At 37.4% G+C, this 12,543-nt stretch overlaps 1 protein-coding gene across 1 annotated transcript; it reads left to right on the top strand.

Moving 5' to 3' along the window:
* The first annotated feature begins 1,093 nt into the window (after positions 1-1,093).
* LOC113299512 (probable serine/threonine-protein kinase WNK3) lies at positions 1,094-4,835 on the top strand. The gene is made up of 8 exons (XM_026548531.1): positions 1,094-1,434; positions 1,640-1,677; positions 1,814-2,041; positions 2,127-2,350; positions 2,462-2,619; positions 2,786-2,966; positions 3,100-3,234; positions 3,355-4,835. Exons 1-8 carry the CDS (start codon positions 1,351-1,353, stop codon positions 4,488-4,490), a joined length of 2,184 nt encoding a protein of 727 aa, XP_026404316.1. The 5' UTR covers positions 1,094-1,350; the 3' UTR covers positions 4,491-4,835.
* Positions 4,836-12,543: the final 7,708 nt, after the last annotated feature.

Raw genomic sequence — 12,543 nt, forward strand, 5'->3', positions numbered from 1 at the left:
CATTCTCTCTCTTGACTACACCATAGACGCTTGTTCCAACTCTCACAAGCTCGTAGTATTTCACCATCCTATATACAACATACAATTCATGTATTTTACATGCGAATTTCATAATGCTATTTTTCTAGAATTCCTGATTAAGTAGCAGCGAGAGGCGAATTTCATGATAATTTTCAAATGGTTCGATGTTCCCTTTCATTGTGGAAGTAGGATTTAAACCTCGTAATTACCAACATAATTCCATTTAAAAGTGTTTGGATGCAGTCTAGGTACGGACCACTGTACTACCTTCTTGGGGGTGGGGGGAAGGGGGACTCATCTAGGGCTGCACAACGGGTAGGGTGGGTCGGATATGGCCTATACCCGCCACCCTACCCGTTTATTGGCGGTTAAGAAAATCTTTACCCGTCACCCTACCCGCCAAATAGTGGATAGGGTAGGATACGGTTAAAAAACTGGTGGATAGGGTAGGGTTGGCGGGTATGGGTAGGGTATGCGCATCCCTAGTAGGAATTGCTCGAAGACCAGTAGGGTAGGATAATTTCGAGCTTTACCCGCCACCCTATCCGTTTATTGGCGGTTAAGAAGATCTTCACCCGCCACCCTACCCGCCAAATAGTGGATAGGGTAGAATACGGTTAAAAAACTGGCGGGTAGGGTAGGGTTGGCGGGTATGGGTAGGATATGCACCCCCAGGCTCATCTTATGAGTAACGGGCGACTTCCCCATTACTTCGAGCTGATGCTTTTTTGCCCTACCCATCAGGGGACAGCCAATCACAGTAAACACGGATCTGAATTAAAACACAAAAACGAACGGTTGTTTTGACTTGAATTATTCAGTTGATGACTTTAAATTGAATTTGGGTTAGAAAATACCTTTTCGGGTTCACATGGGATAGATTTTGCTATACCCAAAAAGTCCCTTTTATTCCCTTAATCAAATGAAAAAATCACAAATACTCATGGATAAGCGTGTGGGCATTTTTGTCAGTCAAGCAATTCTCTTTAGAATTCGCACGGTTTCACTAGTACTCACTCACACGCTTAACTTTTATGTTTCCCTCTCTGTATCTTAACTTTTATTGCTAGTGCACTCCATTTCCGTAACGCCTTTCTTCAATCGATCCCTCCATACAAAACCTTCTTCTCCTATTATTTTCCCCTTGTTTTTCAATATTTCGGGAATCATTTCCAATTCTATATAAAAAAAAATATATAATTTCCCTTCCTTTAGATTTGAAAATTCTCATTCTGTTTTCATTGTTTAGATTGATTTTTGATTTGTTTAGATCTGTAAACCGGTTTCTTGAAACTTTAGTTGGTTTCGGAATTTTGAGTTTTGGATTCAATGCCTGGAGATTCTTCAAATGAACAAGACACAGATGATTCAGATACGTTTGAAGAGATCGATCCAACTCGTCGATACGGCCGTGTAAGTAACTTATTATTTCAATCCGTGTTTAGGCTTTCATTGTTGGCGCTTTTGATTTACTTTCTTAATAATTTGAATTGAAACCCAGAACCTGAGTTCCAAAATTGTCTACATCATAGTATACTCCTTCACCATAACTGTGGTTAATAAACCTGCCCGTAATTCCACTAATATCTGATTAGGACAGTTCTTTGTTCTTTTGCAGTATAAAGAGATTTTAGGAAAAGGGGCATTCAAAACAGTGTATACTTTCTTACCTTTTTTTTTTTTTTTTTTTCCGTCTTTTGTTACATTTTGGTTTCATGGTCCCTTTATCTGGGTTAAGGACCATTGCATATATGAATTCTACAGTTAATTAAGTTGTATATATTTTTATCAGGTACAAAGCATTTGATGAAAGGGAAGGAATTGAAGTAGCATGGAATCAGATTAAAGTAGCTGATGTATTAAGAAACTCGGAAGATTTGGAACGCCTTTACTCCGAAGTTCATCTGCTCAAGACATTGAAACACAAGAACATTATCAAGTTTTACAACTCATGGGTTGATACAAAACACAATTATATCAACTTTATCACTGAGATATTTACTTCTGGAACATTGCGACAGTGAGTGATCCTTGCTTATCTCTTAGTTATTGTTGATTCTTCTTTTTTGGGATATGTTGAATTCAAATTTGGTGGGTTGTTTTAGGTACCGAAAGAAACACAAACATGTGGATTTAAGGGCATTGAAGAATTGGTCGAGGCAGATCTTGCAGGGTCTTCTCTATCTGCATAGTCATGACCCGCCTGTAATTCATCGTGATTTGAAATGTGATAACATTTTCGTTAATGGGAACCAAGGGGAGGTGAAAATTGGCGATCTTGGACTGGCTGCCATTCTCAAAAAAGCTGCTTCAGCTCATAGTGTGATTGGTGAGTACTGAGTAGTTAGTAGTATACTCCCTGTAAACTGTAATAATCTCTGCAAATATTAAATTTGTAATTTTGAAAGTGCAGGATGGGCTAAAGTTTCTTTAATTGCAGGAACTCCCGAGTTCATGGCACCAGAGCTTTACGAGGAAGAATACAATGAGCTTGTAGATATATACGCCTTTGGCATGTGCTTATTGGAATTGGTAACCTTTGAGTATCCTTACGTGGAATGCAACAATGCGGCTCAAATTTACAAGAAAGTGATTTCGGTAGGACCAAAATTTTTGGCAACTGCTTACAGTTTTTCATTTTGCACAATTCTTAGCTATGCCAATCCACTGATCCAATTTCGTTGAAAATTAATGATGAGAACCCAACTTTAATAGCTAAGGTGTTCATGTTTATAATCGGCTACCTACAATTGTGCCTCTGCAGGGCAAAAAGCCTGCGTCGTTAGAAAAGGTGAAGGATCCCGGAGTGAGAATGTTCATAGAAAAATGCATTGCTAATGCCTCTCATAGACTGCCTGCTGCGGAGCTATTGCTGGATCCTTTTCTCCAGGATGAAGAGAATGAAAGTGTAGGTCGCTCATTACGACCAAATCCTAGTCATTCAGGTGAGAAAATTAAAATGAAACTCTTGTATTCGTTTATTCAACTGCTTCGGATTTTCTTACTTATGGGTTGTTTGTTGCTAAGTGTGTTTACTTTTCTTCTATCTCGTTACTTACTGATATAAATAAAATGCAGATCTTAACAGTAATAGCACAGGTTCTTTTAGTACGGACGAGGATATTCATGGGTCAAATAGAGGCTTCCTCATAGAAGGTCAAAGGAAAGACATAAACACTATATTCTTGAAACTACGAATCCCAGATCCGACAGGTTGTTCATTTTTCTCTTGCTTTTTTGTTTTGTTCAAATAGTTAATCTATTGTGCCTGAAGTTTATCATTGTTCAGGAGCATCTAAGAATGTCTTTTGTTGTATTGTATTTGGGGCACAGGTCATGCTCGAAATATTCACTTCCCCTTCGATATTGAGGTTGACACAACATTAAGTGTTGCTAGTGAAATGGTTGTAGAGTTAGATCTTACAAATCAAGATGTTACAACTATTGCTGATATGATTGATTTAGAAATTCGGTCGCATATTCCAGAGTGGGTACCTGGAAAAGGACTAGATGAGAATTTTGATGGGAGTGTTTCAATTTCGGATGATGGGCCCGAAACCAAAGACGAATTATCTCCAATGGGAAGTGATTCTGATCCTCGTTCAAGTGGGCTTATTCTTGAACGACTCCCTTCGGGTAGGAGGTACTGGTGCGACTCCCCCAAGTCTGTGGGTGGAAGCTCTCCACTAAGGCCTACTACCCAGGCAAACTTAGCTTCTCAGATGGATGCTGGTGTTGGCGATCGCTGTTTAGTTGATGATCATGAATCTCAGTGTGGGCATCAAAGTGAGGAAGATTATGAAAACGATGTTGCTTTAATAAAAAAGAAAGAAGATTCTACACTACAAATTGGAAGTAGTGGCTTGAATATGTGCTCCAAAGGCGGCAATGGATATTCAAGTGACGAGGTTGGTGAGAAAAACACAGAAGTTGAAGTTAATGTATCTTCAAGAGCGTGCGATATTCAAAATACGGAGGTTGCAGATCAACAACCCAACAAACAGATGTCTACTCCTGAGAATTGTGAAATGATGATTGGCAGTGTGCAGAAAGATGTGACAATTATCATAGAAAAATTAAAGCAGCTTATGTTAGAACATGAGAGGGAGCTCAGCGAACAAAAGAGGAAGCATGAAAAGGACATAGCTGATCTCCTGAAAGAACTTGCTCCGGAAACTCGGAGTATAGTTTTGACTGCATGCCACTTGAGCTCTCCCACAGAAAATGATTTGAGCAACTCTTTAGTTTCATGTATACCTGATAATCTATCTAAGAGTAGAAGTGAGACAGACTTGCAAGGAAATCCCAGCAATATTGTTATTGTTGGAAAAGTTGGGAAGCAAGAATTAGTCGCTGAGAATAGTGTTGTTAGACCTGTCTTTAGTAGAGGTAGATCATCCATTTTAAGGGGGGATTTGGGATCTTCTTCAAGTAAGGGTATTGCGGTAGTTCTGGTAGATGATTTATAGCATAATCACGGGAACACCATCATGCTTGACAACAAAAACAGAAATCCCGTTTGATTTTTTCAAGTTGTTGGACGAGAACGGTTTCAAGCAAGGATTCAACGCCCATGTATACAACTTACCTCGTTACACTCGTCACGTTTCCTTAAATTGTGCATTTTAGTGAAAGTGAGTTTGATATTTATAAGTGCCCAAATTTAGTCAAAGTGAGTTTGATATTTAGTGCCCAAAAATTGGGTCATAAGGCTGTAATCTTGTACATTATCACATATCTTCATTCTTTTGTCACAATATCACTTTGGTTGCTTTTTGGTTATATGGCAATGGTGATATATCTGGTGAATCCTATTACTGGGTCTTAAATCCTTTGGGTTTTGGGGGCTTTATAGGATATCTAACATCCTTAGGGTGGATAAGGGGACCTAATTCATATGAAAAGTCAAATTTATTCTTTGATTATAATAATACCTAAAATCAAAACAAAATTAATTCATAACATATTTTCTCTTTTTTCTTCTCAAAATCAAACAACAAAACCAATTTTTTTGATCAAATCTTCGTCAATTTTCAAAAATGTTTATTAAGGTTGATTCTTAATACGACAAGATTAGGACGATTTGGATTGAATCCATATTGACCTGCACAAATTCTGATGTTTATAAAGGTAATGAACCACAATTTAAGATTTGGTGAATGAATATTTCCAAGTGAATGTGTCCAAACACCAGAATTTGTTAAGAATCGAAAAATCCACCATTTATTTAACATTAGATTGTCTTGACAGGTAAGATTGATGAATTTAGGGTTTAGGAAATCTGCTTCTGGGCTGATTACGGCTAGGAGTTCTAGTCGACCAAAAGGTGGCTACGACTGAGACACAAAGAAGTCCCAGCCGTGAAGTACTTTCCACAGTTGGGTCTTTCCTAGCCGTAAGTTGTTCTGTATCTGCAAAAAAAACTTAAAAATATCTTGACCTACGCTAGGATTTCCTCACCGTAACGTTAGGGTCCTATCCATGACAAAAGTTTCCAGGCCGTAATTAACATTTACGACTTGGTCTTGCGGTTCTTTTAGCCGTTTAATGCTATTGCCGTTGGGTTGGAAAGCAATTCCCAGCCGTTAACCTTGGCAACGGCTGGTTTTTTTTATCATTTCCTAACCGTGAGAATCTAAATGAAAGTAAATTGTTTCTCTGTTCTTGTATAATTGTGCAACTTTAGGGACCAAGGAAAGGGAAAAGGCATACATAATTCATAGCATTTCATTGAAACTGAAAGGGAATACATATTTCATAGCATAAACTTTAAAGAACAGATCATTACATTAAGGGTCTTAATAATAGTGATCGAAATCAGCATAAGTACTTTCTTCCAAGACGCTATAACAACCATGAAGGTCAAACTTCTTGCCATGAACATCTCATAATTGGCTTCGGCCATCTCCCACTAAAAAATAAATCAGTTAAAATTTTATGCTATGAAAAACAATACTTGATGGACGAATTACTGACAAACTTACTCTTTGAGCATGTGGCATATTGGGATTGTTTTACATTACGACTTTCATTCCTCTTTGAAAGCTTTCAATTATGGAAAGAGCTTCTCGAATCTTTACTTAATGAGTTTCATCGATTTTTCGTTATGATTTCCGTCTAAGGCCACAAAAACAATACACACACGGTTCCAAAAAAGTTCGGATTCTTCAACTATGTAAATGTTTAGATCTTCGTGATGTTTTACTACCGCCAGCCACGTTCTAACGATTGCAACATCTTCTTTGACGGCGTAGCGAGTAACCATGTTTTTTTTTTGTTGGAAACAATTAGAGGTTGAAAGTTTGTGAGAGAAAGAGTTTTTGCACAATTAGAGGTTGAAAGTTTGTGAACAATAAGGGTCATTTTATAGCAAAGAATAGCTAGTATTTTCAAAAACTAGCCGTTCCTCAAAAAAGTCAATGTAATAACTCATTTTTATAAAAAAGTCAATGCAATAACTCAAGGTAGTCCCAGATTTACAGCTAGGAAATATAGAAATACCAAGTCGTTTTGGCTTTCCTTGCTGGGTTTTAACCCCGACTGAGCCGTAATACTAAGGTTGCGGCTGGGACGTATTTAAATCGGTTGGGAATGTTTAGAATTACGGCTTGATAAAGGTCGAAACCCAGCCGATAGTATAATACGGCCCGGTCGTTCCATTAATCCTGGCCATAAATCTTGGGATCTCAAATGATTAACATTTTTCTAGCTGTAAAATGTTAATTGAAATAAGTTATTGCATTGATTTTTCCGAGGAATGGAAAAACTAGCCGTTGGGTCATTCTTTGCTATAAAATAACCCTCCTCTAACAAAGAATTTGTGCAAAAACTCTCAAAACTCTCAAATTGTTGTAACAAAAAAGAAGAAAAATGCCTCCCTGATACACTACCGAAGAAGATGTTGCAATCGTAAGAGTGTCGCTCACGGTGAGAAAGCATGACGAAGATCAAGACATTAGCGTGGGGCGAAAGTGATGATTCTCAATGGAATCGCGTATTTATGATCTTTGTTGTCATAGATGGTAATGAAAATAGAAGATCAATGAACCAAATAAAGGAAAGGTTCGAAGATCTACCTAGAAATGGAAGTTTTAAGGATGCAATTGGAATGAGTAAGGCAATGAGTCCCGATATGTCCTTTTACGATAAAGTGAGTATGTGTAAAAGTTTTTCATCAAGTAAGTTTTGAATAATATACTAACTTCATATTGATTTGTTTTTCTAGGAAGCCTGGGCACTTTCCCGATACAAAGTTATTCGTCGCAAAGAATTTGAGCATGAAAAATGCTATTGGATCATGAAAGAGTTTATTGAGATTTTCAACAAAGCTTGACTATTTAGTTGTAATACTCTATGTTTTCCTTTTTCCGTTTGGGTATAACTATTTGAATGTAATGCGACCTAATTATGTAATGGTAACATTATGAATTGATGAATGAAAGTGAAAAAATTGATGGAATACGACAACAAAATTTACAAAACCAACCAAAATTACGGCTAGGTAAACCAGCCGTAATTATGGGAATCGCAACCAACGGCTAGAATATTCTGCCGTAACCAGTTAAATCCCAGTCGCAAAAAGAAATTCCAAACCGTATATGCTTCTGGAAAACTTGTTACGGCCTGGAAACTATACAGACTCTGCCGATATTTTGTTTACGGTTTGGTCATGGTCCGTTATCCAAACCGTAAATCTGAATTTTTCATTTTTTTCTGGTCAAAACGACTAGGTCATTGTGATTAAAACCTGGCCGAAATTACTGAATTTTTTTTGAAACAATTCGTTTGTTCTTTTAAAATGCTCATCGCAACCTCCTTTCTAGCTGCAACTCCTTCCTTGTAGCAAATACCCGCCATGACATCCCTAACCAAATCATGCCGAAAATTGAGCCCCACTTCACTCACACAGTGAAGTGCATGATCCCCAAATGCATCCATGTTTCTTTTACAACAAGCACACACCTCAACCGTACTGAAAATGGGAATATCAAGCCTATAACAAACCACAGCCCTGAACTGCCTTGGCCCAAACGATTGGTTAAGCCCACTGATAGGTATAGCTTTAAGGTAATCTTGAGCATGGCTGAGCCTGTTGCTTTTCCAAAGAATAGCATCATGATCAGACATGGGGAAATACTAGGAATGTCCCTCTTAACAACCTCGAAATACTGTATTACCAAAGAGTGCATGGAACAGGGGGCAATAGTATTAAGGTTGAAGGAGGACAAGACACAAACCTGCATGAAATGTTTTATAGCTTGTTGAAGACCAGGGTTGGGGTCTGAACCAGGAAGCAGCTTGAGGATGGTTTCTTGCAGAAAGCTCGTTTGAATACACGAAGCAAGATAAAAAATAATGGCTTTTATCTGCCACCGTGAGGACACCGAGACCCCCATCTTTCTAAAATAGGGTTGCAATACGTTGTTGGAGAGGCACAAACCCTGCCCCATCACCTGTTACTATATGCCGTAAGAAATGTACCAGGGGTAGGTCATAACAAGAAAGAACATGTTGAAGAACAAAGGGATTAATAGTTCTCATATTAAAATAAACCTTCGAAACACTTGAGCAACTGCGTAGCAAAGGCAGTTCACACTGTGGGTCTTGCAATTGCTTGACTGCCTCCATAAGTTAAACTGCTTTTTCAATCTTGCTCTTCACTAAGTCACTGCAGAACTACGGATCAATACTTACAGGACCACCCAACAACTTCACACCCTGAGAAGGTCTGCTAATGTTAGCCTGAAAAACATCAACTGACTGACTTTTAGGATCAATGATTGGCCAGAATAGTTCAGTTTTATTGATGTTAAGATGTAATCCACGACTGTTGCTTTCAGCTTGAATAATCAAGAGAGAGCTTTAGCCACTTCCATGGTGTCACCAGCAATCGTACCGTCATCAAGGTACCAGGCATGGAAATCAAGGTTACATTGACTTGATATCATATTCACAAGTGGATGTAGAACCAAATCAAACAACAATGGACCCAGGGGATCACCTTGCTGAACTCCAAGGGCTGAAGAAAAAACATACTCGTCGTAGTAGAGTCTTGCAGGAGTAGCATAACAAAACTCCACCCATCTTGAGATACTAGGACACCTAAGTCTCACTTCATGAATTAACGTGGTACGATCAACCATATTGAAAGCATATAGAAGTCAATAAGAAGCATAGACATTGTGTCATGTGTACCTTTCATTTCCAAGAGTCTCTTTGCAGAGTGGAGAATACCTTCTGCCCCACAAGGGATTCCTACACCGAACTGATGATCCCCAAGATAAGATGCCATGTCTTACGAAGAAATATTATTATTATTATTAATATTACTTAAAGATGCCTCATAGGGATTTTATTAGAGAAGCAAAACAAGTCGACAATTGCACAGTGTGTGTTGGAAGCCTTGCCACTAGCTGGGCACCAATTCCCTTTTGAATAATAATACCCAATCTATGAAAAAGAGAACTACCGATTTTATGATTGGCATCGTATCTAACAAGGCAATTTCTCAATCGCTTTAAAAATAAAATAGTGTCTTCGCTTAGTTCATCCAAGGTAGTAAAGGCCAATAAGGGCCACTAAGGATTTTATTATTATTATTATTTAATTAAACGAGGGCCACTAAGGCTTTTATTGAAAAGGAAAAGAATGCACATTACATAGGATTGACTGAAAGGGTTGGGAGCCTAGCAACAATTTGCACTCAAATTATAAAAAGACTGCCGCATGGGGCTTTTATTCAAAAGCAAAGAGTAGTTTATACAAGAATGATTGGGTGAATTGGCGATCGCGATCGCGATCACAACAGCAGCAACCGAGAAATAATTTTTATAATTTTTATATATATTTTCTGGTAATTATATTTATATAAATGTCCCTTGTTTTGATATGCTTCACAAATATCCTTATCACACAATAAATATACCCCTCTCCATCTATAAGCCCATCAGGGGTCCATTAACATTTATTTTGTTTCCATATTCACTATTCCTCTTTCAATACGCTTTTAAAGAATATTTTTTCTTTATTTTCATTTTTCCAGATCTAAACTACAACCACCGCCACCACCATCATCACCAACGAAGCTTCTGCAACTACCACCACCAGCTCCATCGCCGCTATCGCCACCACCACTTCCTCCACTATAAATTGCAGATATATCACTAAAATTGATTTCGATTTATCCCTGATATATTAGTAAGGTTTTAAAAAAAATAATTCAATTTCTTTTCATTTCAGATCTCAAAATCGAATCTGCACCACCATCATCTTCATTGCAGCCACCAACACTAACACCACCATCTGTATCTCCGACGCCATCACCATTAATTACCACCATCAACATCAACATCACCACCATCGCCATCTCTATCTCGATCTTCACATTTTTGTTTATTTTTTCCCAGTGAAATTTGAGAGAGAGGTTTGAGTGCTTTGAGTGAGATCATGAACAAAAACAAATCATCATTGATTCACAACAATTCGTTTGAACCAATAAACTTCAGATTTAGATTTGATAATTTCGATTTCATTAATTTTTCTGATCTGGGAAATTAGTGATATGGCATGAAAATCGATTTTTGAAGATAGATAGATGTGATCTTAAATACCAATCGACATGAAGATTAAATGGAAATGTAACCAATCAATTTAATTTTTAAACTATTATAAATTTCTTGTGATTTTGGTTTTGATTTAATAAAATTCAGCGAAATCAATAATTTCTATATGATTATGTTTCAATTGTTTACTGGTAATGATTTAGGTGATTTGTGTTTATTTGGTGTTGTACTGGTGGTACTGGATGTTATTGTAGTGGTGGTGGTGGTGATTGTGGCAGGTGTTGTTGCAGTGAAGCTAGTAAAGGTCTTCAGTTTTTATGGATCAACTACAGTTGTTGATCCCATCTATGGGATCAACTCCTATTTGTTAACAACATTTCCTTGGATTAGTATAGTAATGCTTGTAGTTTAAATCATGTTTGCTACATATTTTTTTTGTATGCAGGTAGATTTAGATTTTTAGGTTGTTGGTGGATCATTTTGATGTTTTTTCGTTGATGTTTTGTTTCATAGTCGAAAAATCTATGGACTTCAAATTTTATGGGATCAACTCCTGTTGTTGACAACATTTTTTTATGGGATCAACTACTGACTCCTATTGTTGACGAAATTTCCTTGGACTAGTATAGTCATGCTTGTAGTTTAAATCATGTTTGTTAAAAAAAATTAGTTCAATTTCTTGCTGGTTTGTGTTTGTGTATTGTTATTCGACTAATGGTAGTGGTGGTGTTGTTGGATTTTATAGTTGTAGAGTTCTTCAAATGTTGAATTTGTGGTGCAATGGTAGCATGACTGACTCCACGTCGGATGATGCATGTTCGACTCACGCCAAGTTCACTCATTCGTATATGTCATTTTTTTTGTCAAACTTTGTTTGTTGCAGGCCAAAGATGGTTCTTGCAGAGATTTTTGATTCACTGCTCCAGCACGAAAGGGCTTGATGTGTTGAAGTTGATTCACTACAACTTTTTTTTCATCTTTTTTAGGTTTCATACTAGTTGGATCTTTCTTTCCTTTTTATGTTTTTAGTTTGTATTTGTTATGTTTGTAATAACGTACATTCTGGTTTATTTTTTGTAAATGTTATTCTTGTGCTTATTAATGATATGTCAGTTTGGAGGTTCCAGGTTTATTGGTTTTTACAGGAAACAAACTCATATAAATGGTGTCAACTCCAACTGTTGATCCCAATTTTTGTGGATCAACTTCCATTGTTGATCCCACTTAATGGGATCAACTTCAGTTGTTGATCCCACTTAAAGGGATCAACTTTGGTTGTTGACACTATAATCTGGAAATGTTGTTCCTGAGTGCTGAATTTTTGGGTCAACTTCCATTGTTGATCTCACTTCCACTGTTGACACAACCGAACTGGAATATTTTCTAGTTATTTATTCCGAATTTTGATGGCGGCGGCGGTGATGGCGGTGACAGTGGTGGCGGCAGCAGCGGTGACAACATCGAAAATTGTGGTGGTGGAGGAGGAACATTAGTGGTGGTGGCGGTGGTGGTGGAATGGTGGTGGTGATGGTGGTCATGGTGGAGGGTGGTGGCGGCGATGCTAGTGATGGTGGCTGTGAAGTAATAGAAAAAGAAATTTGTTAAGGGATAAGGTTTTTAAATGAAAAATAATATTATAAGTGAGGGTATTAAGGTAATCTATTTTTTAATGAATAAGGTTTTTAAATGATAGGGGTATATTTATTGTTCTATAAGGGTTATATTTGTTGGGTGTCAAAACTAAGGATATTTAATTAATATACCCTTTTTTTTGGTACATTATTTATATGTCCCTACTTTTGTAACCAAACAAATATATCCTTTCCCAAAATAAATACATCCCTACTAATTTTAGGAATTAAAATACGGAATTATTAGATTACTAAAATGCCCCCACTATATATTTCACATCATACTAGATCGGACCCATTAAATTTTCATTTTCTCTCGTTCCCAGTCT

The sequence above is a fragment of the Papaver somniferum genome, chromosome 7 (genome assembly GCF_003573695.1).
Source record: "Papaver somniferum cultivar HN1 chromosome 7, ASM357369v1, whole genome shotgun sequence".
Taxonomy (NCBI): domain Eukaryota; kingdom Viridiplantae; phylum Streptophyta; class Magnoliopsida; order Ranunculales; family Papaveraceae; genus Papaver; species Papaver somniferum.

Coding starts and splice junctions, on each gene's coding strand:
- LOC113299512 (XM_026548531.1), top strand. CDS start 1,351: ATGCCTGGAGATTCTTCAAATGAACAAGACACAGATGATTCAGATACG. Junction 1,435..1,639: donor CAACTCGTCGATACGGCCGT/GTAAGTAACTTA, acceptor GTTCTTTTGCAG/TATAAAGAGATTTTAGGAAA. Junction 2,620..2,785: donor TTTACAAGAAAGTGATTTCG/GTAGGACCAAAA, acceptor GTGCCTCTGCAG/GGCAAAAAGCCTGCGTCGTT.